Source organism: Apodemus sylvaticus, chromosome 13 (genome assembly GCF_947179515.1).
Source record: "Apodemus sylvaticus chromosome 13, mApoSyl1.1, whole genome shotgun sequence".
Classification (NCBI taxonomy): Eukaryota; Metazoa; Chordata; class Mammalia; order Rodentia; family Muridae; genus Apodemus; species Apodemus sylvaticus.
Genome location: NC_067484.1, coordinates 21,549,014 through 21,576,097, shown reverse-complemented (window position 1 = coordinate 21,576,097; position 27,084 = coordinate 21,549,014). Strand labels below are relative to the sequence as shown.

The 27,084-nt window shown below is 52.1% G+C and overlaps 1 protein-coding gene across 1 annotated transcript in view; it reads right to left on the bottom strand.

Annotated features, from left to right (window-relative positions):
• Ctif (cap binding complex dependent translation initiation factor) overlaps positions 1-27,084 on the bottom strand; it is a 266,617-nt gene that overhangs the window by 66,816 nt on the left and 172,717 nt on the right. Inside the window, 2 exon segments of the mRNA XM_052155712.1 lie at positions 18,681-18,980; positions 20,282-20,768. Coding sequence (XP_052011672.1) covers positions 18,681-18,980; positions 20,282-20,768 — 787 coding nt within the window.

The following is a 27,084-nucleotide window of genomic DNA, read 5'->3' as shown; positions in this document are numbered from 1 at the left end:
TGAGCCTCTGCAGACTTCTCCTAAGAACAGCTTTGGTTCGTATGTTGATTTGTGGAAATCTCTGCTAGGCAGTTCTCAGCCTAGCTTCTGGGCTAATATCCACTTATCAGTGACTGCATCCCATGTGTGTTCTTTTGTGATTGGGTTACCTTACTCAGGATGATATTTTCTAGTTCCATCCATTCTGCCTGTGTGGCCTGAGTGGCATTTCGTATTTGACAAGGTGACTTGCAGGAAAAAAAATTTGGCTAAGGACTTAGAACTCCAGACAGGTAGTTGGCCATTGAATATACAGACATACATGTAGACATACATACATACATACATACATACATACATACATACATACACACATACGTGTATGTGTGTGTGTGTGTGTGTGTGTGTGGTATTATATTAACCTAGAGTATGCAAGAAGTCAGACCCACGAACGGGAAGTGGCAATCAGGCAAAAGTCCTGGTTCTCCTGCTCACTGCCCCTCTACATCTGGGGCCGCAGGCTGATATGCCTCTTCAGGAAGAGAAGTATCAGCCTTATTTATAAGACACAGGGGACCAAGGCGCCTGCCTATGTGGCTGGATCAGCTCAGCCTGGAGGATCAGAAGAAAGGACCCAAGCCCCTAGGCCAGGCTGAGCTGCCCTTTTATGCCGTATCAGCTACAGTCTCTCAGAGCTGGGACATCTGACCCATGCTCCTGTGGATGCCCTGTGGTACAGGATCTGGGCCAGGGAAGGGCAAGCTATTGCAAGGCCCCTGGGGTAGGTGGCACTCCCCCCCCCCACGCACTGCATGCTTTAAATAGCTCAGTTTCTCTCAGACTCACAGACTCAGTCCTGCCACTCCTGCCAGCTCCTTCTGAGTTTCCAGATCATCTGGCTGGTTTCCAGGTCGGGGATATGGGGGGTGGGGGTGGGGAGTGAGAAGGTGACCTGGCAGCTGGGGCTTAAGAGAGCAAAGCAAGGTGCTTCCCCACATTTCTCAGCGGTCGTAATTTATCTCCCAGGCAATGGCAGACCCCTGGCTACCATGGGGGGGAGGGTCTTTGTTCACTTTTCCTGTCTTCCAGGAGAAGTTCATGGCTGACCCGGGCCACCTGCTCCTTGAGAGGGCAAGCTATGGAGAATCTCCTACCTGGGAAGAAATCCCTTCCTGCCTGGTTACTGAGGGAGCCACCTTCTTGGGAGCCCCAGGGTCCTTCCCCGGGCTCTCCTGCCTTTGCTTCCCATGGCAAGGTGCCCTGACAAGTCTTCCCTGAGCAGACCAGGGGAGCTGGTATCAGCCTAGCTGTGCCCATCATTTTGGGTCTTTGCATGTGGCACTCTACAGTTTACAAACTATTTTCATACCCTTATTTCCTAAGAGTTTTCTAACCACCCAGTGGGCTACGCAAGAGAAGATATAAATAATCCCCATTTTATAGTCAAGGAGACTGAGACAGCCAGAAATATTAGGGGAAGTATTCAAGTTCATATGTCAATGAGTGGTTCAGTCAGGCTGAAAACCGGGCCCTAGTGCCATTTCCTCTGTATTAAGATGCTGCCCCCCTCCCCCGCCTTCTACTCTTTGACCAAGGGAGGGAGAGCAGCACAAGACATGGGGAGGAGGCCAGGGACACGTGTCCTCTCTCCCAGGCCCTGAACCCTGCTGCTGGCTCCATGGGTCACTTTCACAACCCAGAACAAAAATCTCACTAGATACGGCCTCAGACCGCCTGGCTCCAGCCGCCCTCGCCTGCAGACGCAGACGCACACAGACACACAGAGAACACGCTGTTATCTCTCCGCTCCAGCCGGTTTCCTCTACTTCTCAAACAGCAGATTTCTTCCAGCCTGGCTGCCTCCCCTGGTCACCACCCACAGCCACTGGCCCCTGGGGACCAGCCAAGGCCCCCCGCACCCTCTCTCCCTTAGACTATGACGCCGAATCGCCGCTAATCAGCCGGGTCGCCTCTGCCCTCCCAGCCATTGCCCCCAGAGTTCCCTGGAAATGTCCCTTCTGCCTGGCCCAGCCCCCGCAGAGTTGCAGGCTTTGTCTGCACACACAGCTGACTTGTGTTTGCAGGGACAGACAGGGGCTGGCGCTGGGGTCTGAGCCAGCAGGAGCAAGGACGGTAGAGCAGATAGGGAAAACACAAAGTCCAGAGAACAAACTTTTGCAAGCGAGCCCTTTAGGGTCACCGGAGAGACTGACGGTGAGAAAGAGAAGAGGAACTTTGTAACTTTGTGACAGGGTGGGTTTGCCTTCAGTGGTTTCCACAGGGAGCTTTTTTTTTTTTTTTTGGCTGCTTGGCTTTCTGAGCTCTGAGTGGAGGAAATCCATGCCAGACAGTGGATGGGCGGGATGCCGGAGGGACCAGGATCATGGAGGGGATGCTCGAACGCCCCTCCTTCCTTTGCCCTACCCGAGTACTCTGTCCCTAGCCATACACAGGGCGCTCAATAGATGCTTGTTAAACTGAACTGGCCCCTGGCCAGTTTGCCCCTCTGGGACTTTCCTGTTAACTAGCTCCCACTGCCCCTTCTGTCTGGACAGGGAGAGGAAGCAAGCCCCGCACCCCCATATCAGTGAATGCTCAAGTGCCCGGCACAAAAACTTCCTCTTTATCAGGCAGAGGAGCCAAGGTGTCTGTGGTGGGCGGCCAAGTTTGCAGGGAGAAGATATATGCTAATAAGCAAAGGCTCCTGAGGGGTGTAGGGGTGTGTGTGTGTGTGTGTGTGTGTAAGTGTGTGTGTAATGTGTAGTATTGAGCATTCTTCACTCTCTAGTGAAACCCCTTCTCATCTTTCCAGTTTTGAGTCCCAAGCCACTTAACTTCCTTCTGAAATGGCAGCCACGGCCACAGCGATGGACGAGGTCATGACAAATCACATAGCAATGGGGGTTGTTTAAAAATAAAGGGCATGGTCACAGCGGCCGGCCGAGAAAGCTCCGGACAAGGCAGCTCTTTGTCTGGGCAACTCAGGCTGCTTGTGTGAATACCCCACGGCCCCCAATCATTAAGAGTACACAGTTCTCACTGTCTGTCTGTCTGTCTGTCTGTCTGTCTCTAGTTCTTCTTACAGTACACGCTTAGCCTTGGGGGCTTGGGAAGAGAGTAGTTAAAGGTGTGTGCAAACAGGTAACAAAAGGAACAAGTGTGGGAAACTGTCTGCTTCCTCGGGCCTTCTGCAGACTTGATGTGCCCTGGCTATACAGGCTGCTCAAAGACACTAGAACATCCCAGCTACCTGCAGACCCTCTCTGCCATCCAGAGCCTCAGTCTCCAGAGGGCCCATCATGTGCCTGCCCCTCCTGCCAGGGAAGGGATAGCCAAACAAACCCACCATTTCTTTTTCTTGCCTTCATGACCCATATGGAAAGACGAGGTCCAGTCAGGTCAGTTTGCTACCTGTTCACAGATAGAGAGGGAGCCTTCCTGAGTTCTAGGAAGGCAGGGAGTGAAGGCTCAGACCCCCAAGCCCACAATGAGCTTCTGTCAAGAGTGGTCCTCAGATTCTTAGGTCTTGGGATGACAGAGGGAGAACACACGGCCACTGTTTAGTGTGTGGACTCTGAAGCACTCTGGCATGTCTGGGTTGCCTCTTGTCCCCTTTCCTGGCCACCTGCCTTCTGTCCATACCTGACCTCACCCGACCCCACTGAACCTCACTGACCCCTAAACGTGTTTCTGGCCATGGGTACTCAGTTGACAGTGAATTCTAAGAAGGCAGGATGTGAATGCGCCCCCATGGCCACTGTTCTACTAGCTGTAGGGCTTTGCTTATTTCTCAGCCATGCTGGGATTTCCTTTCTGCCTCTGTAATGCAGGCACTGAGGACATGGGTCTTTGTCGTTATGCGCACGCACGCACGCACGCACGCACGCACGCACGCACAGTTCGAACCTCCTCTATCCACGTGAGGCCCAGAGAAGAAGGAAAACACTTTTCCCTGGGCCACATGGCTAAGACGTATCTATCGGTGTGAGCTCCTGCCTACACGGATGGCCAACAGGTCCTGTGAACAGCAGACATTTGCATCTGAGTCTAAGGGCAAACTGAATAGCAAAGCAACTTCATCCATCCTCCCGTTTGGTACCTTGAGTTCTTTAAAGGACAGGCTAGTCACCATTCTGACCCTCGGGCTGCTATGCTGCTCACAATACTTCTTCTAGATCGTTTAGATTCCAAGTCTTCTAGTCCTCTGCTTTAGGACTGTCCTAACAAAGCGGGTAGCTGAACAACTCCAGAAAGTGTCCCACTAGAGGGTTCCACACCACACAGTAATCAAATACAGACTGGCATAAACTGGTAGCATTAAAATGCAAGGGGCTCGGGGGCTGGTGAGATGGCTCAGTGGTTAAGAGCACTGACTGGTCCTGAGTTCAAATCCCACAATCACATGGTGGCTCACAACCATCTATAATGAGATATGATGCCCTCTTCTGGTATGTCTGAAGACAGCTACAGTATACTTACATATAATAATAAATAAATCTTTAAAAACAATGCAGGGGTCTTACAGCTGCCCCTCACCGGGAACTTAAGGCCCGTCACCTCTGTAGTGTGTACAAAGGGCAGTGTTGTCTAGAGCTACTCAGGGCCTGAAGACAGTGGAGCCCGGGGCAAGGAGCTCCTGCTGTAGAAGCCCCCTCACACCCTCTTTCCTTAACTGCTACTTCTCAAGGTGAGGAGGCCTGAGGGGATGCAGCCTGCCTTATCCCAAGGCCCTATGCCTGTTCTTCATCTCTGAGATTCCTGTCCACTCCTGTCACCGTGTGGGAGGACTGCTGACAGCCAGGCCTGTCCTCACACCTCCTCCCACTGTCTGAGAAGAACAAAGAGTGCTAGACAGACCGACCTGCCTGTGCTAGAAATATGCAGCCTCCAGGGATTGAGGTCATTAGTGCTCTGGTCCCCGAGGGCAACTGGGCTCCTTAGGCACAGTGATATCTCTGGACAAACTCGGTCCCTGGGGAACCAGACCCTTCTCACACCTTCTGCCTAGGCTTCCGGGAACTGCCTGTAGCTTCCGGGAACCCTACAAATAAATGGGATGTTAAGCTTGCCCCAGTGGTTTCCATGACCCTCGCTGGAGGGTCTGTCCCACCCCCAGTCTAAAATTTTGTGATGGAGCCTGGGGTGCCAGAGTCACCTTCATGTGATTTAAACCCATGTGGGACAAGCCCAGGGTGCCAAATGCAGGGGAGTGACTGTAGGCAGGTGAGGCCCGCCTTGCATGCTGGTGCCCCCTGCAGGCTGTTGTGTTCACTCACGACTGCCTCCAAAGGAAGTGTGGCCAAAGTAGGTCGCAAGGTGCGGTATGTGGGAAAATGAATAGTAGTTAAGAGAGCCAGCCAGGGCTGTAGACCCGCCCAGCTGGGGACGGATGTTAGGGATGGAGTCTTGTCTCCACTGGCTTTGGAACAAGCTGGAAGGGACCTTTGAAACCATCTCTAACCTCCTTATTTTATCTGGGTGAAGAAGCCCCTGGAAGGGTACAAAGACTGGCTGAGACTATTCTACCTCAGCAAGGCTCACCCGCTCAGAACCTCCCCTTCTGCAGTGCAGGGTGCTTCCTCCCGTGCCGACCCCTTAACCCCTGCTTCTGGTAGTCTGTCAAGTGAACACTGCGGAAGTTCATCTTACCTCCCCTCCCTAGTGTGTGTCTGAGGCTATCACCACCCCTGACCTCCAACTGACCTTCACAAGGTCCAGGCACGAGGGGGTGGTGAGTGGTGATTCGAGGGCCTGGTACCCGTGGGCAGAACTCACCCAGGCTTCCATTTTTGTCATAGGTACATAGGCTGGCAGGGGCAGCGAGACAGGGGCTCCAGACTTCCAATCTCCTCAGGATTCCTCTAGGGAGCTCAGAAACTGCGATCTGGGGGTGGGGAGGGGCTTCTCCACAGGACCTAGGAGGATGCCAGGCTCCTAATGCCACCTGCTAGGTGAAACCCTGGGGGTTTGGACCCCTCCCCTGAGTCAGGCCTGGGTTTTAGATGAGCTGCCTGCCCTGACTGCCTTTTGATACTGCTTGAGGTCTGAGGCTGGCAGGGAGCTCACCAACTTCTGAGGTAGAAGTCTGAGTTTGGATTAAAATGCAGCCTTGGCCTGAAATCGTGGGAAGCTGGCGCCAGCAGGGTCATGGCCTGGCTGGGCAGCGTCCCCCCACAGGCTGGACACACCTCCCCACTGGCCCTCCCCCATCCCCAACAGCCTCCTCCTTATGCTAGTCCTAGCATTGACGGTAGCCTCCTACCTCGCTTTGGGGCCACCTCCTCCAGGAAGCCCCCTCCCCACCGCTTGTAGATCTGTTTCTCCTCTGAGTGCTACACTGAGAGCGCGGCCCAGCTGGTAGAGACTAGCCAGTTCCTTCCTCCCCTCAATGCAGTTTAACAGTACAGAGCTCAGGACTCCAGCAGGGCCTCCACACTTAGCCCTTCTCAGAGCTGTCGTTGTGATCAACCTCAAATCTCTGTGTGCATGTGGCCCTGGGTTTGTGTGTAGGCGTCAGGTTTTCCTTATTCAGGGCCATGAAAGGATGGGCCTTTCCTCCAGGGAGACAGGGGCATGTGTTAGGGAATTTTCAGAAATCTCTTCTGGAGGCTGCATCTCTAGAGAACACAGAAAGAGCCACAGGCTGTTGAGTGGATTTTCCCTGCACTGGTTGGTCCAGGGAGCAGGTTGTGAGACAGACATCAAGATTCTACTGATTGAAGAATTAAGTGGACCTGGGATTGCAGGTTCTGCTGGAGCCACTCTGGGATCTGGGGAAGGTAGCTGGTGGCTGGCACCTGGCTGCTTTGGCCATTTCTACAGGGTTGTAAGAAGGTCATTGGGAGGGAAGTGTCTATGGCTCAGAAGGCTGAATTCAAAGGACTCTGCTTCTAAGACCACTTTAGAGATATTATTCCAATCAGACTGGTTTTTGTTTTGAGGCAAGGTCTTACTATGTTAGCCCAGGCTAGCCTCAGATCCATCAATTTCCCTGTCTCAGCCTACTAAATTCTAAGGACATGCCACCACCATGCTTGGCCAGATTGTGTTTGAACACCTAGAGTAACATGGTAACATGGTAACTGATGTCCAGCAGAACTCACAGTAGGTAAGCACAGTGCCAATGAACCTGGAATTAACACACACACACACACACACACACACACTATGAGTGTCTGGAAACCTTTGCCAGTATAGGGTCACCTCCAAATACCCCCCAAGCTACAGGTTCTTATTGTGCTAGCCTCGTTAGCTGATGAGTGCGTGGTGTTGTGGTATGGTGGCTTGAAGGCTGTTTCTTCACAGGTCTATGTATGTGCACAGACCCTCTAAATTATGCCTGGCCCCTGCAGGGCCCTGTCAAGACAGTGTTCGTTGAGGGGGGGTATGAGTGACCGTCCCAGGATGGCACTGTTTCCCATAAGCACATCTGCCTAATGTTTCAAACTGGCTTCAAGCATCACCCTCTCTCTTATATGGGGCTTGTCTGGGGACTCAGTGGACACGCAGAGGGTAAAATGACACTCCCTGTAGGTGGCTCCCTGTCTTGTGGGAACACTTGTCCTTTCTCTGGAGACCAGCTAGAATCAGGGTGGGGAAGGGGCCATGAAAGCACCGGCCTGGCTTTCTAAAGGCTCTGAGCTCCTACCCCCATTCTGGTCCCCTGGGAAGGGTTTTAAGCAGAGGGCTAGGTGCTGGGCAGCAAGGGGTGGGAGTTGTGCAAGAACCTGCATCTTGATCATGGTTTCCTAGGGATTGGTTGGCACAACAGGTTCCTGTGCCTGTTGGCCTGCTTCTTGGTGGCATATTACCTTCTCCACAGGACAGAGGTGAGTCCATGTTGGAGGAAACATTACAGGATTGCTCACCTAGCGCTATCTGGTGGGAGACATGGAGGCAGAGATGATGCATGTGGTGCTTTGGTGTCCATGGCGCCGCTGACCTCTTGGTAGCCTTCTTTAGGGAGCTGGGCAGGCTTTTGTTTGTGTAATAGGGTCCCCGTTTATCTAAGGCACAGACCTGGCTTCCGGCAAACAGTGAACACAGACGTCTTATAGCATTGAGTTGGAGGCCCATGTGGCATTCCTGCCTGCGTGGAATTCTTGTTCGCGATGCAAAACGTTATCTTGTCTGTCTCTCCTTCTGAGTCTCCTCTCTTCTCCATCCACTCTTGTCTACCCACTTCCTGACTGGGGCTGTAGCTGGAGGTAGAGTCTCTTCCTCTCTAGAGGAAGTCTAGAGTAGACTTCAGGAACACAGCTCTCACAGGTGGCCAGAGAGTTGTGTGCTTGAAGTCTACTCTTGAACACCCTTGGCTGGGGAAGTCGGCTTAAAGGAAGCGTCTTAGATTTTCAGATGACTAGTCTATCTTTTTAGAAGCTTGAAGGGTCCACTGGGGCTCTTGCTAAGAGGCAGGAGACTGATTTACATTTCCTGCACTGGTCAGCTGTCTATTAACTTCTAGCTCTTGGGAATGAAACTACACGCCAGGGCCAAGCAGTGTACCCCAAAGGGGCTTGGGAGTAAAGTCTACTTGAAATTTAGATTTTGGCAGGGTGAGTGGCAATCTTTGCATGCTTCCTTCACAGTCAATTCTGTAGCCTCTCAAAAGTCTTGGACTGGGGCTGGCAAGATGGCACAGTGGATAAAGGTGATTGCTGCCAACCCTGATAACCCGAGATCAATGCCCAGGACTCACTCTCTCTCTCTCTCTCTCTCTCTCTCTCTCTCTCTCTCTCTCTCTCTCACTCACTCACACACACACACATACACACACACACACACACACACACACACACACTTTCTCTAAATGCAACATGTTATTTTAATCAAACAAACAATGCATCGAGATCATTAATGTAAGCTGCCTAAAAGCCTAATAACCTACAACCATCACATCTCCATTAATCCCCTGGCCTGCTTGTCTCTCATCTCTATGAGTGAGTTGAACTGCGTCATCTATAGAGAAGCTTCAGGTCTCTACTGGTCTATGGTTTTTAAAATAAATCCTGAAACTCTGCAGCTTAAGAGGCCATATCATCTCCTAGGTCCTAATTTAACCCCCCTTGCCTCTCCATTCCCTACGTGGATCACCTTCAGGCCTCCTCCAGTTCTCAGCTTGACTCCAGGGGAGGCGGTACCCTCTCTCTCCCTCAGGCAACTTTGTTGCGTCTCGATTTGCTACATTCCCCGGGTTAAAAATGTCCAGAAAACCACCTGGTAATTCTTCAAAAAATTAAACAAAATTTCCATATGGTCCAACAGGCCCTACCTCTAGATAGATATCTGTAAGAATCAAATCAAGAATCCTGGTCCTTGTACATGCATGCCTATAGCAATACTGATCATAAAAAACAAAAGGTAGAAACACCCCAAGTGCCTACTGATGGGGGAACAAAATATGCTATGTACACACGACAGCATACCAGTCAGCCTTTAAAAAGAAGAAACTTGATGTGTGCTATCACATGAGTGAAGTTTAGAGTCATTGTTACGATGTGAGGTAGACTCAGAAGAGAAATGTGGTGTGCGTGATTCCGTGTGTGTGTGTGTGTGTGTGTGTGTGTGCATGCGCACACACATTATGTGTGATACAAGCAGTCCCTTGGAGGGACTGGGGTGGTGGCCAGGGGGATGGGGAGCTACTGTTTAATGAAAACAGTGCCTAGGTTTGGGGTGACAGGGAGGTTGCTTGGCATTGTGGGTATCCTTGGTACTGCTGCTGAGCTGGCGCCTTATAAGTGGATCAAGTGGTTGATATTGTCCGTGACCATAACTTTAACAAATGTTGAAAAAAATAACAATACAGGGATCTCCTTTTCTCTCTTCTTCAAAACCATGTCTTCCTGGTGGCTTTGGACTACTTGGACCCTTGACCAAGGTTCTTGCTTGGGGCCCAGCTGCACCCTTAACTTTTCAAGTCCTTTCCGTCTCCGAGGACCTGGTGGCACCCAGAGGAGGGTCTTACATTAGTGGAACTATTTGCTTCCATTTTGAAAGAGAGACCCTTCCCTTCAGGGCATGGCTCCACCTCTGTGGTGACTGGTTAAGGGTGGCCAGAAGCCTTGGTGGGTAGCCAGGGCCCGGCTGGGGAGCAGTTACATAACCTGCAGGGAGATTTTTTCCACTGGGCACTCGGTGCCAGCTTTCCAGCGGTGGCGCAGCAGGTAGAGGCGCCCTGTCTGGGGCGGCAGTGCCCAGGCAGGGCTGAGATGCGCTGATCTGGAGTTGCTTAGCATAGCTCAGATTCCCAGAGGTTGCCTGGGGCAGGTGGTGGGAAGGGATCTGCTGTCTCCTGCCTGCCTGGCTGGGTGAGGGAGCTGTAGTGGGAGGTGCTGGGGGTGAACGGCCAGCCAGCCAGGGGTGACCCTCTGGGGCCTGGGACACCCGAGCCACCTTCTCCGATAACCCACTTATCTGCAGGACCTGCCTGGCAGCCTCAGACAGGGATGCTTCTGGCCAAGTTCTCTCAGGGGATTTAGCAGGGAAAACAGAGCCGGGGTGGGAGGTGAGGATGAACTAGGAAGAGAAGACGGGCCAGCCAGGGACATGGGTATTGATGAAATAGCGCCTGACCAGTGAACGCTCCCTGGGCCCAGTGACTTGAAAAACAGAACACCATGTGCTCCCCCTCTTCAGCGGCAGGCACCTGACCACCATTTATTTTGTCTACCCAAGGCTGCTTTGTCCTGCTGTAACGGCAGACTAACTACTACACCGTTAGGAGGCAGGACATTCATAACTCTTTGTCCCAAAGACACAAGCCTCAGATAAGGAAGAGCTTAAACAAATCTAATCGTTGAGGGGGGGGGGGATTGCCAGATCAAGGCCAGATGGGGTTACACAGTGAAACCCGGGGGGCCAAACACAAACAAAACAGAACAGAAAGGTTTGACCCAGGTGATGTTTGGGGGCGGGGTCTCTGACCTGGAGAAGGGCGGCTGGAAAGGAAAAGCTATCAAGTCTTCAGGCCTCTCCTAAGATCATTGTTTTCGAAGTTCCTACCACCTGTCTTACCCCTAACTGAATCAACATGGAAGTGAGAGATGAATCGCAAGCCTGGTGGTCTCTGCTTGGAGAGAGTCGGGCCTCTTGCCTGCCCGTCCTCTGTACCCGTGGGGCATCCACCGCTATGGGCCCAGATCTGGGCTGAGGGCTGTAGGCCCGTTCATTCATTCCGTCTCTGCCATAGCCCAGAGGGCTTTTCCAGGGCAGAAACCAGGTACCAAGATGGGGTTGAAGACTTAGGTTCAGCAAAGGAGGCAGAAGGAATCCACAGCACTATGTGAAGGCCCCAGGCTCCACAGTAGACGTCCTGCCTAGACAGCTGGGATTCCAAGGGTAGCTATTTGTCCCTAGTTTTGCTTGGTTTGAGACAGGGTGCTGCCCTGTTGTCCATGCTGGCTTGGACTTTATCATGTAACCGAGGCTCACAGTCCTCCTTCCGTCTCCCAGGTGCTGGGGCTCTGAGCACGTGGCAGCAGGCTGAGTATGCAAAGCACGTCTCAATGCTCAGATCATCGGTTACTCTGCCCTACTGAGCACCACAGAGGCCCACGGCCTCAGACTCAGTGCTTCAAGGAGTCATCCTGTCCTTACGACTGAACAGCCAGAGAGATCTGGCCTAAATACTGATCTCTCTCCTTGAATGAGTACCTGAGACCTGGCTGGGACCTATGTCTGGTTTCAACAGTGATAAGGAGACTAGAGAGTCTGTAATGAACCAAAAACACATACACCTGGACTACCAGAGCAAAGACAATCCACTCACTTCCTTGAAGGGCAGACAAAGTGCTTGAAGCATGGTACACGGTTCCGATCTACTCCATGGTACACGGTTCCGATCTACTCCATGGTACACGGTTCCGATCTACTCCATGGTACACGGTTCCGATCTACTCCACGGCTAAGCATGGCTAAGGGCTGGGTATGGAGACAGGCATTGGCTCTTCAGGGCAGGGACCCAGCCTGCTACAGACTCTGCAGAGGACCAAGCTCCTGTGACCACCGCTCTCTTGGGATACACGGTGGAAGCTTGTTGTGGCCTGTCAACAAGTGTACCAGATCTGCTGGCCCTTCCCTATGCCCGGCTTTCAGCATGGACACAACTACTCCTGAGGGTTCTCAGAGGCCAGACTTTTGAGGCCTGGGGAATCACCCTCTGTGGCCTGCCTGTGGGGAATGGCTGGTACAGTCTGCCAGCCCTGTGTCCTGTCCCTGGTGGCTCCAGCAGCCTTGGAGGCGAGAGAGAGAGAGAGAGAGAGAGAGAGAGAGAGAGAGAGAGAGAGAGTGAGAGTGTGTGTGTGTGTGTGGTGATGGTCCAAGGCTCCTGCTCCAGTTCTGGATTATGCAGAACAATGAACTCCTCTCTTGGGCATGCCCAGTCAAGCTAGCATTCATATTAATTCACATGCTTGAAGTGCACATGGGCTCAGTTGTGGCTGTGGCAGCAAGCAGGGAGGGAGGGAGGCAGAGGGACAAAGTGTAAGGAGGTGGCACGGACTGGGGAACAAAGGACTACCGAAGTCTGAGGGGCAGAGGCAATCATGGCCTTCCCTAGGATGGTCTTTACAGTCGCCATAGATGGCTTCACAGAATGGACATTTCCAAGTTCCCAGTCCTTGTTCTACTTGGGTAATGGGATGGGAGCTAGGAGCCCAGACAGCTAGAGTTGTGGCTTTTGCTAAACTAACATCTCCGTGTGTGTGTGTGTGTGTGTGTGTGTGTATGTGTAGGGGGAACCAACTTGAGAATCACACACAGGAATGAGTTTCTGCTCCCCAAAGCACTGGGGCCCCAAACTCAATGCTCTACCACTTTCCGGGGCAGTGAGGCATTTACTGAGCATCTGCTGTGTACCAGTCATGATGCCAGGAGCCTGAGAAGGGTAACAGCCAGCGCTCTTGCCCTTGAGAAGTCTACAGATCAGAACAGCTCCACTCCAGAGCCATCGTCAGCCCGGCCCTTTCTTCTTCTGTAGAATATGAGGCTTGGGAACACTGGACTTAAGATACAGGGAATGGTCTTAGAGTTTTCAGAAACCAAGAGAGCTGGAGGGCAGGAGAGTTTTTCCTTACAATCAGTTAAAGGAACAGCCTGGTTCTTTCAGCTAAGCCTATGACTTGGGCTCAGGACAGAAGTGTGGACTGAAAGAGAGCAGGCTAGGGTAGGGTCCACATGTACTTTTAAGGGATGTGATAGGGAATACATAATCTTTGGGGCTTAAGGCAAGATTTTGATTTCCTGATAAGGACAGTCAGATCAGAGGCTCTGACCAATCCTTATCGAGCTAAAGGCATTCCCAGAGACCCCATAGAATCACCGTCCAACTGAGCCTCTCTGTATCAAAGGCCTGAACGCAGTGCTTAACAGTGATCTGGCCAGAAACTCCGGGTGCCCATTTTCTAGGCTGAGATCAGCTTTTCGAGAGGCCATATTCTAGAAGGTACCAGTGGACAGCAATTTATTTTGAAATCTGGCCAAGTGCCAAACTCTGATTTCCAGTTGCCTTTACACAACAACCTTGCTGTGTTTATGACTTGGTCTAGATGAAGAGATTCCCCCCTCCCTCTTTAAAAAAAAAAAGGTATCACATCCTTCTGTTAGATGTGTTGTTAGCAACAGTTGCTAGGGAGAGCTGGGTTCAGTTACAGGCACACTGATGCCTGCTCTAATAATACTTCTCTCTGCATAGCTCAGATGCAGACACCTCTTGGCTAAAGAGGGCACACACATTTCAACAGACGAGGGCTTGAACTTTTACTACCCAAGCAGATCTGGGCAAAAGAGCCCTCTCTAAGCTCAGGGTAAGGCAGAGGGCGGTGGCCAGGCAGTTTTGGGTGGAGGGGGCTCGCGCCTTTGATTCTTGTCATTCCTAAGGTCCCATAAAAAGAGCCACACTCATTCTTCCTTCCCCATGAAACCGGAGCCCTCACTCTCCCCTGGATTGCACGGCGATTCCCTGATGAGCATCAAGGGATCTCTTCCGGTTGCTTGGGTCGGGGGTAGCCTGCAGTCTCTAAGAAGGGGAAACAGTCAATGTGCAGAATCTGACTAGTTCAGCCCATGAAAGATCTGGGATCCTCACGGGCAGGGCAGAGCCACAGAGGCGGTTGCCACCAGCTCTACTGGGTGGCCTAGTCAGCTTTGGGGGTGAAAGTGAGGCCCTTCTCCTAAACCACATCATGGTCATGCCAACAAATGGCAGAGGCCAAGAAGAAGCAGGAAGGTGCGGGCAGGGACAGAGGAAGCCCGTGGAAGAGGAGAAGAGGGTCTCTCCTCTTTCCAGGGTGGGGGAGTCTCAGGATGGCGAGGAACATGGCCAAGTCCAGCTCCTCACAGAAGGGAAAACGAGTTTGGAGGCAAAGGCATCCTATCAACAGCTAAGGTTTCCCTCTCCTGTTGTTCCGCCAGCCCGGGTGTGAGTCCTCCACATCACATAGCAAAGAGCCTAGCACCTGAGAAAGGAGTTTTAGCTGGTTCCTGCATGAAGGGCCAGCTGGTAAAGGACAAGGGTGAGATGCTCCTGCTGTCTCTGGGCCGTCTTCCTGGCAGTGATGCTCACTTCACTTGGCCCAAATGAGTTCTTTACGACATGATGCCTAGGTCTATGCCTGGACCTGAGGAGGACCCCAGGGCAAAGCCATAGCTCTCCATGTAATCCCAAAAGACAACAGCTGCTCTACAGAACAAAGGTCTGAAGGGTAGCATTCTCAGGCTGGAGAGCCATATTGCTAAGGGTCTGTTGCCTTGAAAACACTCCCTCCAAAAAGTGTGGCTCAGACCAGCCTGGCAGCATCACTATAGGTTTGGTGGGAATACAGGGCAATAGTGAAGACTGTAGGCATAGAATAGACATTTAAGAAACAGTCACTTGGGCTGGAGAAATGGCTCAGCGGTTAAGAGCACTGGCTGCTCTCCCAGAGGTCCTGAGTTCAATTCCCAGCAACCACATGGTGGCTCACTACCATCTGTAATAGGATTTGGTGCCCTCTTCTGGTGTGTCTGAAGAGAGCAATGGTGATGTGCTTCTATACATAAAATAAATAATGTAATTAAAAAGATAGTCACTTAAATAGAATTTTGAGCACTTAGGAGCACACTAAGAAGGGACCCATATCTAAGGTAAAGACTGGAGGCAGTTCAGATGTAAACATGGACTAATTTTGAACTGTGGAATTGGTGATGGGGGGGGGGTAGGGGGAGGGCACTGAGGCCTATGGGCCTCATGAAGGAAATCGGTGTTTCGGTGTTTCTGCGTTTCTTGACATGGTGACGGAGAGAGTCTATAAGGGGAGGACCTATGACTATCCTCCACACCCCATTTCCCACTCTGTGGGTGCTGAAGGCCAAACTGGCAGGAGTCTTGAACTTCCACTGAGGAGCAGTCACCACGTTAAAGGTTGCCCCTCTCCCTGCCATGGTGCCGACTCATGTCAAAGCCTGTGTTGCAAGAGCACTCAGCCAGGGAGGACCACATCCAGAGACAGCTGCCTGGAGGGGTGCGCACCGGGCACTTCACACCCGGTCCCTTTGCAGTCCACGTCACTAAGTTGGGCCTCAGAGCCTGCATGGCAGCCATATCAGACACTAGGACGACTGGCTCAGAGCCGGCCAGGCTAAACGCGGGGCTGGCTGGGGATCTAGAGTCAAGTGGGCCTGAGGCGGCAGAGATCAGGAACTTGAGGGAGAAAGAAGGGAGGCTCTGGGGGTGGTGAAGACAGGCTCTCTTAGAGGTGTGAAGAGGGAATGTGGGTCCCCAGGTCTGTTGCTCCTTCATTTGGACTTCCCTGGCTGGGTGACACAGCCACAAAAGGCCATTTTTCCCCCGAAAGGCCTGCTCTCCTTGGTGGCAGGGAGAAATGGCAGTGCCTGAAGAGACTCAAGCAGAAACGCGTGCTTCCTCTCGGCTTTGTAATCAGGGATCCATGGGGACTCAGGCACCTCACCCAGCACAGCTAAGATAGTCCTCTATGAGCCTGAGGGCTTTAGACAATCTTACCAGAGGCTCAAGTGTCAAGGCGAAGCCTCTGGTTCTACCCTTCGGACGGCTCCCACATTGGCTCACGGGAAGTGGCTAGTGAGGATGGCTTACAGAGGAACCACAAATCCTCCAGGCAGGCACAGTACGGGTCACCGGGAGGGTCACCGGGAGGGTGCACCTTTGGAGCTTACAAGGTGAGTCTTGTTTGCCACCTGGGCCTCCATTCTTGACTGGGAGAAGAAAGAGGAAAGTCTCTGGTGACTTCTTCTTGCAACAGTCATTGCTCCATGACTGTGACCTGCCAGCACTGTCACTGAGCAGACAGGGAAACACAGAGTTGCACACAGCAGAGGTGGTGCCAGCCTGTCAGGGCCTGGGGAAGTGGGACGATGGAAACATGAATTCCTTTGTCACGGTGGGTCCCTGCGGTTACTAGATGACGCTCCTGTCTTTGCTGTATATGTTTAAACCCTTGGCTCCAAAGTTGCAGCTTGGTGTCCTTGGACACCCAGGTCAGTGCTAGTCACGTGACAGGACAGGGAGACAGGTGCTGAGGCAGAGAAGGACAGAATGCTGTGGAGACAGAGACCAAGAGACTCTGGCGAATCTCCCAGGGGAATGGAGTTTGAGTGGCCCTGGCAATGGGCTGAGTACTGGGCAGAAGTGACTTCTAAACAAGATGCAGGGGTCCGTCCACTAAAGTGCAGCTGTATGCTCAGTAGGGCTGTAGGACGGAGCAGGGGGCCGGATGTGAGCATCCCTGGGACAAGCTGGTCTCTGGGGCTGGTCATAAAGTCACTCACATCCTTGAGTGACAATGTGAGGAAGGGCTGTTTGCAAGGACAGGAGAACCTAAGACTGCTTCTTCATTCAGGGCCAGGCCTTGAAGCAGTAAGAGAAGGAGTCGCTCACAGGGGTCACTAGAGCCCATTCGCAAGACCCTGACTGCTGATACCTGGACCAGGTCTAACCTCTGCTTCTCCAGCATTCGGTTTGGTGTTTGCTCATCCCAGTGCCTACCCAACTGTGTTCTAGCATGCTCGCTTCACATGGGCATGTCAACTAGAGCACACAGTAGGACTTCACCAGCTTAAATTGTCATTGGGTTCTTGCCATGGGTTCTTGAAGAAATAACCCAACTTGGGGTTCTTCTTTGTCAGGTGCCCCAGGCTTGTGTGCCTGTCTGCTGTGGGGCTGAGTGGAGTGTTGGCAGCTTGTACTCCATTTCTGACCCTTCTCTGAAAAAAAAAAATCCCCAAACCAAGTCTGAGGCCAGTCCTGCCCTTGACTCCCCAGACCTGGTGATGCATGGCAGACAGGCCTCTCCTGCCTGTTTGTCACCCTCTCCACTCTCCCAGGACATTCCGGCCCGCGAGGAACATGCCGATGTGCAAATCCCTCAGGTAATGCGGGAATTCATCACCAGGAGAACATGGGTGATCCAGGAATGGTAACCTGACCAGAGCCCGGAGCTGGCGAGAAGCTCGAGGCGGGCCAGGGAGGCTCAGGTTGCGGACACTGAGCCACACATAGCAGAGGACAGGCAGGCATGGGGCCCAGTGCAGCACAGGCAGGTGGGCCAGCAGGGATCGCCCCTCTGTTCTTAGGGACAACCCTACAAACTGTGAACCAGGAGGCCAGGTGCCCTGAGTATCTCCAACCGTAACTACGAGGGGACTTTCAGAAGCGACTCTGGTAGGACAGTCTGGCATATGGTTGCCCTGCTCACCATGACTGCTGGTGACCCCTTTAGCTCTGTCCCCTGCTTCCCTCTTCCCCGACTTCCAAGGAATTGCTTTACTAGGTAGGCCCGACGACACTGTATCTAAAGTGGCCCCTGTTTGTGTAAAATAACAGGAAAGACATTTTTTTCCCCATCCAGAGTCTCCAAAGATGGCCCTTCTGGCCTGATATGGTCACCATGTCATCCTCCACTGACATTTCTTCCCTGATGTCACCAGATCTGGGCTCACCAGTCACCACACGCAGCTGGTTCTTAAGTAACAGACTCAGTGTGAGGAGACATGCCCACATTTATTACACACTCACCTGCGGGGCGGGTGTGGTTAGACTGTGGTCCACACTCATCACATTTGCCTACGGCACTGTGGTTAGACCCTGGCCTCGGGCACACAGCATCAAGAGGATGAGGGGGCGCTCTCGGGAGGGAAGGGGAGATTGGGTGGGAAGGTACACAGGCAGCAAGAAAATCTTGGATGACCGCTTTCTTTCTACTTTGGGCTTTGGTGCATCACTAAACTGGCTGCCTTCATCCCATCTCACAGGGCTTTGCCATCCCTGCTCTACAAGGGTAAGGCCGTCGAGCTTTTGAGGGCTGTCCTTAGGGAGGAGGGAAAGGGAAAGAAGGGCGAAGTTGGGAGGCCAGGGAGAAGGAGGGGGAAGAGCCAGGTCCACAGCAAGTTCATGACCGCGGCGCAGACACGCAGAGGTCAAAGCACAGGGCGGTTGAACAAAAAGCACCTATAAAATTATATTGGTCCTCCGTCACCATGGAGCGCTCACACAAACACACCCAAATCCAGTCGCTGCTCATCTCTCAACCCCTCGATGCCTGCGTATTTTCTATAATTAATCAGGCAAGGGAGGAGGCAACTTGGGACACATTCAACCGCCACCAGGACTCACAGCCCTCTCTCTAGTAATAACCCTCGGTCGGAGGGGCAGGGGAGCGGAGCGGCAGCTGCCGGTGTCCGGTTACCTGGAGCATGTTGAGGAGCAGGCTCCGGAACTTGGTCCCCTCGACCATGAAGAGGGCCATCTTGTCGCAGAGCTTGGCGGCCGTGAAGGCGAAGCTGCGGTCCGACACCGCCTTCTGGTAGATGGTCCGCACGATCTCTCCCAGCATCTCCTCAGAGTTGGTGGAGTTCTGCGCCTCCTCCATGAAGGAGGTGAGCTTGGCGTCCACGTCGCTGCTGTTATTCCTCATGCTGTTCAGGAGCTCCATCAACCTGTCCATCTTGCTTGGCTGAGGGCCGCTTGTCTCTACGGCCACTTCGTCCTGGGGGGTATGGGGGACACATAAAACACACCTCAGTGGAGCTGAAGTCTCAGTGGGATTCGGGATGTCCTGAAGGAAGAAGGGAGAGCCAGAAAGAAGGGTGTGAGGGGGTGCAACTCCCACCAGAGAGCCTCACGCCGCCCTGTGCTTTGCAGACCTCTTCCCTTAGCTGCTCTGATGCCCGGGGCTGGTAGACATTGTGAGTTCTAGCTCCTACCCAGGATTCTCAGATACACATTTGCCCCCATTTATCCAGCAGATCCCTTAATCTAGAAATGATTTAGTGGGAATTTTCAAAGATGAAGATGATAAAGAGAAAACTGGGTCCAAGAGAAAATGAGGTGGGGGAGACCAAGCTGGGGTAGAGAAGGCTCCAGAAACACCTATGGTGGGCTTGGGTGTGGCCTGGGCGTAGCTGCTAGGTGTCTGCTCTAAATGCAGGGACCGCCGTGTTTTTAGGTGAACGGCTAGATGTGGACTTGGCCCTGGCTTAGCATCCCACGCTGCCTGTGCTGCCTGTCCCTGTGCACACAGATATTGTACATTAAGATCTTTCAATGTGCTATCTAATGGCTGGTGCGTCTTGAGGAAAATTAGCAGCACCTCCCCCCTCCCCCCCCAAAAACTCCTCAGCCTGGTTTTGTCCTTAGGAGAGTGGCTAGTAAATGGGGTAAGACATAGAATTTTCATTTCCAGGCAGAAAATGGCACGAGGTCATCTTAAACTATATGCACCTAAACAGAATGGACCCATGGCCCAACCTGGCTGCCTGTCTGTTCTCAACATGGGAAGCTCTGGCTGTGTGGAGGTAAGGCTCCATCTCCAGATCTCTCTGGCTGTGCACACTGGGGAGGTGGATCCTGTAGGGTCAAGGTGTACAAACAGCTGAGTGGCATGGGAGGGTAGGGTCAGAAGTGACCGCTTTTTTTCTTTCCTAGTCCCCTCTAGACCACCTCTTCAGGGAAAGTTAGACTCCCTGAGCAGGGCGGATAGAACCCAGCTCTGTGCCTCAAGGCATCTAGTAATTTCCCTGCGTCTCTGATACCTCTTGTGGGGCAGAAGAAGAGGAACAGTATATGTTGGAAGGACTCAGGTATAGCTGCTGTGGGCTTTGCCCTGCGGTGCTACCCACAGCAATGACAGCCTGGTGTGGCATGTCCACCCAGCCACAGAAGCCTTTCTTCCCTTTAGAGAGGCGCCCCTGTCCTGACTCCTGAGGCTCCACCCAAAGCCCACCCACCCAAGTGCCTATATCTCAGCAGTCCTCAGCAAGAGAACGAGGAAAATTCAACTACCAGTACCTTTTCTTTCAGCCTTCGCCTCAGCCTGTCTTTGGAGGATTGGAGCAGGGTGACTTTGGGCCGCTCCCCGAGGCGCTCAGGAAGGACAGTGTCTTTATGCTTTGTCTCAGCCTCTGGCCCCACAGGTGGCTGAGGGGTTGGCCTCTCGGAAGCTGTGGGGGTCAGAGTGTCGGGGCTGCAGGGGGGCTCAAGGCCACTGTGTCCGGTGTCCCCTGGGCCGTCTTCAAGTTTGGGGTTCTCAACGGTCACGGTCTCTTTGGTGTTGCGGTGGCCACCCGCTTCTCCCTTGTCTCCTGGCGGGTGCTTCATGTTGCCGTGATGCCATCGTCGGTTTTGGCTGTAGCCGTGGTGTGTGGGCCTCCCTGAGGGGTGGGGCCCTGAGCCCCCCTGGTAAGATTTCTGGTGGTCCCTGTTGTGTTTGGCACTGCCTGGCTGATGGTCACCATGCTGTTGGGGCTTGTTCCCTCCTGGAGGTCTTTGCTGCCGTCTACAAAGAAAAGTGGAAAGGTGGAGAAGAGGGGTTATGTAGTAAACTGGTAGGGTCCCTTCATCCAAACACTGAGGCATGACACCAGAGCCTGGATCATTTCAACACTCATCCAGACCTTCCCATGAGCCATCAGAGAGAATGGAAGTTGAGCTTTCTCTAAAACACAGCATTTCATCCATGTTACTTGGTGTATGTAATATGGAACAAACATCTAAAAGAACCAAGGGGAGGTGTGGTGAGCCCTCCATCCTCTGCCCCTCTCCTCCAGTTACACCCCCATGAAAGCAACATTATCTGATAATATTCATGTGTTGAGGCCCTCACTCCACTCCTCAGAATGTGTCTCTCTGGAGACAACTGGGATTGTAAAGATATGAGGTTGCTAGGGTGCGCCCCTTAATTCAAGCTAACTTGGGTCTTTATAATGAGAAGCAGTCTGTACACACGCAAAGCCGCCACACGTGCAGAGGCACCGCTGTCATCTGCAAACCGAGAAGTGAGGTCTCGGGAAAACTCCACTATGCTGACACCTCTCCTAGGTGAGGGAAAAGACCCTTGTTTTCAACACCCACTGGAGACTCTGTTTTGGCAGCTCTGGAATAGGAATGTGGATGGATATTTAACACACAACTTTAGGCAGGGTGTCGCTCCTAAACTGCACGGCAGCGCTTTGTAAGCAGAGAAGAACCGGTGGCAGAACTGAGCTGCATGCTAGGAAACAAGATGGGAAGGTTGTGCAGCATGGGGCAGAGGCAGGAGCAGGGCAGAGGCAGGGGCAGGGGCAGAAGTGTCCTGTAGGCTTGGGTATGAAGCATTGTCTTAGCACTCACAGCGCTATGGCCAGTCTCTGGTCTCTCCCAGGCTGCCTTTTCTCAGGCAGCCTTCTGAGTCCTGAGGTCACTGGAGGTGCGGCTGAGAATAGCTACACACCCCTTAATATGGATATAGTGGTGCAGAAACCAAGAGAAAGCCATTACTGTTTCAAGGATGAACCCATACCTTGGGATCTGCCCCAGATCTCACAACCTTAACTGCAATTAGCCTTTATAAACAAACCAAATTTAGTTACATCAAGTGTTTGCTTCTTTGTGATAAGCTCAATTTCAATCTTTACTTGATAATTATTTTTTTTTTCTGGAAATCTGAAGGTAGGTCTATGTCAGAGGCGTTATTTCTTTCTCATTAAAGTTAATCAGGGGGCTGGAGGGATGGCTCAGTGGTTAAGAGAATTGACCGGCCTTCCAAAGGTCCTGAGTTTAATTCCCAGCACCCACATGGTGTCTCACAACCATCTGCAATGGGGTCTGATGCCCTCTTCTGGTGTGTCCGAAGAGAGTAATGGAGGTATACTCATATGCATAAAATAAATCAATAAATCTTAAAAAGAAAATAAAGTTAATCAGACCAGGCATGGTGGCGCACGCCCGTAACCTCAGTACTCTGGAGGCGTTGGCAGGAGCCTAAGGCCAGCCTGGGTGACAGTGAGTTCCAGGCTACCCTGGGATTGCAGACAAAGACCTTTGTTTCCAAAGGCCAAACAAGGATGCATTGTATGCATGTTAAAAATTGTCAAATAATGAATGCAAATATTACATCAACATCAAGAACAAAACTAAAAATACCCCAGAAGCTGGCTAGATGGTTCAGTGGATGACAGCACCTGTCTGTGGACCTGGCAAAATGAACTTTATCCATGGGATCCATGGTAGAAGAGAGACAGTTCTCAAAGGTTACCCTCTGACCTACACTCAGGCTGAGGTATACACACACACACACACACCACATTAATTTTTTTCTTCATTTAAAAAAAAGGCAAACAAGAGGAAAGATGGGCAGGAGCATAGCTCAGCCACGACCTAAGAAAGATCCCTAAAGGTCAAGATCTCCCCAGCTTGTCTTGAAGAGAGTCTCACCTCCTATTCACCATCCCTGGGAGTTTGCTCTTTCTGCCTGGCGGCTTAGCCTTCTGTGTGAGAAAAGAAAAAAGGCGAACTTTCCTCTTGAAGGAGGGCGTCGCTCCTACATGGCTGGCTACCAAGGACTTTAGAAAAACCTCACCCAGGTCTCACCTTCTTCACCTGGAGATGTGGGTTGACCTCAGATAGCCAATCTGACCGGCGCCCCAACCCCTGCCTCCCCTGCCCCCCAGGCCCCGAGCCCTGAGAAAATGGTACTGCCTAAGAGTGAGTGGATTGTAGTAGTTGTTCCCAGATTCAAATTTGTGGGGTGATGGTGTCCCTTGAGTGAGGAGGGCCATCCACAGGCTAGAGGAGATGCCAATTAGCCCTACTGTGTACTGGCTAGTTCTAAAAAATTAACTAATTAATTATTTCACTATACATCCCAATTACAGCCCCCCTGCCACTCCTCTCCTCCTAGCCCCGCCCTTACAAATCCTTCTCCCTTTCTCTGAGGAGAGGAGGAAGCCCCCCTTGGATACCACCCCACCTTGGGACATCCAGTCACCGCAGGCCTTCTCTCACTGAGGCCCTGGTCTCCATGTGGGCTTCCTAACACCTGGAGTAGAGACTGTCTCTGACTCTGTTGCCTGCCACAGGATCCCTTTCCCTAAGTGTGCTGCCTAGTTTTGTGTCAACTTGGCACAAGCTAGAGTTATCTGAAAGGAGGGAGCCTCCATTGCAAAAAAACGCCTCCGTAAGCTCTGGTTGTAGAGCATTTTCTTTACTAGAGATTGACGGAGAGCCCGCCCCATTGTGGTGGTTCCATTCTTGGGATGATGATGGTCCTGAGTTCTATAAGAAAGCAGGCTGAGCAAGCCAAGGGGGGAACAAGTCAGTAAGCAGCACCCCTCCATGGTCTCTGCATCAGCTCCTGCCTCCAGCCCCTTCCCTGCTTGAGTTCCTGTCCTGGCTTACTTCAACGATGAATAGTGACATGGAAATGTAAGCCAAATAAACACTGTCCTCCCCAAGCTGCTTTGGTCAAGGGTGTTTAACTGTAGCAATAGTAACCCCTACTAAGACAAGTCCAAAAGGAGGACTAGATACGGAGCCTTGGCGGTGACTCAGCTTTGCCTTGGGAAGCTGGGCAGGTGCACAGGCGACATTGGAAGATGGGCATAAAGTGATTGCTTAGGACTAGTGACTGCTGGACCTGTCTTCTGTGTGTGCATGTGGACTATGGACCTTACGTCGTGTGTGTGTGTGTGTGTGTGTATGTGTGTGTGTGTGATGCTGGGGATGAAACCCAAATCCTCACACACTCCAGTCAATTGCTCAACCATTGAGCTGAGCCCCCAGCCGCCTTTCTTCTCATTTTACAGATAAGCCCACTGAGGCTTTCAAAGATGTCAGAACTAGCTATTTATTCATCATGGGACCAGGGAGGCCACCTTCAGTCTGTCCCTCATCTAGTCTCAGGTCCAGTTTCCCAGGAGCACAGGGCTGAATTCCCAGAGACTTCTGTGGAAACAACCGCAGTAGGCCTATGCTCTTTGCCTGGCAGGGAGCCCAGAGGGCCATCGGAGGCATGGACAGACAGGCTTGGGCCCTGTTTCCCAGCCATGGTGGCCCAGGCTTCCCTGCTCTGGCCATTCACAAATATTTATTAGTGGTAGCTGGGCGAGCTGGCCAAAGCCAGCATGCTTGCTTCAGGGTTTGCTGGTGCTAGGTTTCATTGATACCTTTGTCAGGGGCCAGCTGGCTGCTCCCCACGAGACCTGTGGGTTTGGGTTTGGCTGGGTCAGGGTGAGTTTGCTACTACTCCTAGAAGTGGGTGAGCATGAAGGGCTGCGTCGACTGTCAGATGAGTATCCACGTGGTCCAGTTTGGGGGTCACTGTGTACACTGCATACACCCAATCTGGCAGCACAGTCACCAGAGAGGGCAAGTGTCTAAGTGTGAGTGTTGGACTGCTTTGTCTTTTCATTGTGTGATCTGACTCTCGTTCCCAGGAGAAGAGATGGCTTGGGGGCGGGGGGGGGGGGGACAAGAGCAAGATGCCACACGAACCCCTGGAAGTACCTGCTGCTAGGACAAGAAAAAAATAGTCTCTGAGTGGACATAGTCAGTGTATACTTTCCCCCCTACAATTCATTTAGCTGATTCTTCTTTCAGTTCTGAAATCAGAGATTTTGGTTTATTCTAAAACTTCTGCTAAGGGGGAAAAATGTTCCCAGAACACACTACAGCTACATTTTGTTGGGAGGTGGGTGTACAGAGAGTAACTTCAAATCTTGGGTTTTAAAACTGATTTTTAACATCAGGCCAAATGGAGACAAATGTTTCTCTCTTCTCTTCTCTTCTCTTCTCTTCTCTTCTCTTCTCTTCTCTTCTCTTCTCTTCTCTTCCCTCCCCCCTCCCTTCCTAACCCTCCTCCTCCTCCTCCTCCTCCTCCTCCTCCTTCTCCTCCTCCTCTTTCTTCTTCTTCTTCTTCTTCTTCTCTCTCTCTTTCTCTCTCTCTCTCTCTCTCTCTCTCTCTCTCTCCCCCCCTCTCTCTATTTCATAATAGCTCCCAACCAGATAGTTCAAGTTCCATTGGCTTATTATAGTTCTCTCTATGTGGGACCCTTTACCACATAATTTGTAGGTCTGCTTAAAAATTCTGAAAGTAAAATTCCTGGGTGAGTGACTTGGAAGCTAAACAGGGGCTTGTGTTTCTTTTCTTCAGTGACGATTGCTCATTATAACACAGACCCCTTCACTCCTGCCTCCCTCGACAGGACCTGTCCTCGCACTGGCTCCTGTGTGCCCTGCCCAATGCTGTGATGAAAATCAGGGCCTCGGGGTCTAGCCATTTCCCTGCAGGACAAGGATGTTTTGCCTGGGGTTGGCACACAAGGCCCAGAAACAAAGAGCCAACTGATAGCCCATCTTCCACTTACAGGATGATGGGAGACTCCCCGGGGAAATCTCAGGGTGCTTTGTCTTCCACAAGGGCTGATGGGCGCTGGAACCTGCCTGTTATCCTGACACCATGCAGTAGATTCTCCCTGTGTTGTGGTTTTCTTTACCTTTACTCCCAGTTCAGAACTGAGGTAGCTGCCAGTCAGGGAAGACATCCCCTTAGAAGTGTGACATGCCACTGTGGGGACTGAATACTTGAATGCCAGAGGGTTACCTAGCCAGTAGATGCTCCTGTCCTGTGGAGGAGCTTACTGGCCCCGAGCGCCATGTAGCCAGAGAAAACACCTGTTCCCAACTGTGGTCCAATCACCCTTATTTAAATTGGCTCCACCTGGAGGTTAATTCAAGCTGTCATTGGGCTTACTGAAGTATCCTTTGAGGGCTGTGTGTGAGTGGCAGAAGGTGTTTAGTGTCCCTGCACAGTCTTTCAGCATTGCCCCATTCCCATCCGGAGTTAAGTCAGCCTAGAGTCTTGCCCCTGCCCCTCCTGATGTCTACCATGGTCTCTGTCTATGCCTACCCACCTTCCCTGCCTCCTACCGGCCTGTACTGTGGTTGCCCACCAAAGCAGCAGCTCTGGATGTCCTGGGGTTTCATGAATCACAGGGGATACTTCAGCGCCCATACCAGGACTTAGAGACACGAGTCTACCAGTTACAGAAGCTAGAACTAGCTATGTCAGAGACAGGAGACAAAGGCAAGTGAGCAGAGAGGAGGACTCAGTCTACTCTCAGGGCCGAGGGCAGGCCAGCATGTAATGTGTGGAGTTGAGAGCAAAGAATTTTGGAGATCATGACAGTCACAGCCTAGCATTCAGTCAGCCACAGGCCCTGCTGAGCACCTTGTCCTGCGCAGTGTGCAGGCTGAACACCCTGTAGCCAGGCCTGCTCAGAAAGTTTCCGAAGGTAACAATAGACTTGATACTTCAGGGGAGCAGAGTCACAGCAGCAAAAGCAGCCAACATGTGATGTATGCACGGCTCGCCAGGCACAGCTCCCACTTACCCTCAGGGAGAGGTACCATTGTGTGCTCCCGCTTTGCAGTGAGGTAGTAGGGCACAGGGAGGGCATCTTGTCCTAGTTTGCAAGTGGCCGGCAGAGCTTGGCTTAGAGCTTAGTAGCCTGGGTCCTGCATACACAGTCTTGACCACTACATGTTCCTGGCCCAAGTTTCAAGTTTGTTCCAGGATCTCAGGGCCCAGGAAAACTGGCAAGCTGTTTGAGAGACACCGAGACCACTATTCCAGAGGACTTTGGCCAAAATCACAGGGAGAGGGGCTGCGGGTCATCCTGAGACAATGTGGGGTACAGAAGGCATAGACACACAGAAGAAAAGACTTAGGCATCAAGAGGAGGGGCAGGAGGCTAGGGCCTGTGGGAAGGAGAGCTTGTGTGGAAAACAGTCTTCCAGCCTGGGCTCCACTGTGTCTGGGGCAAACCACAGGAGCC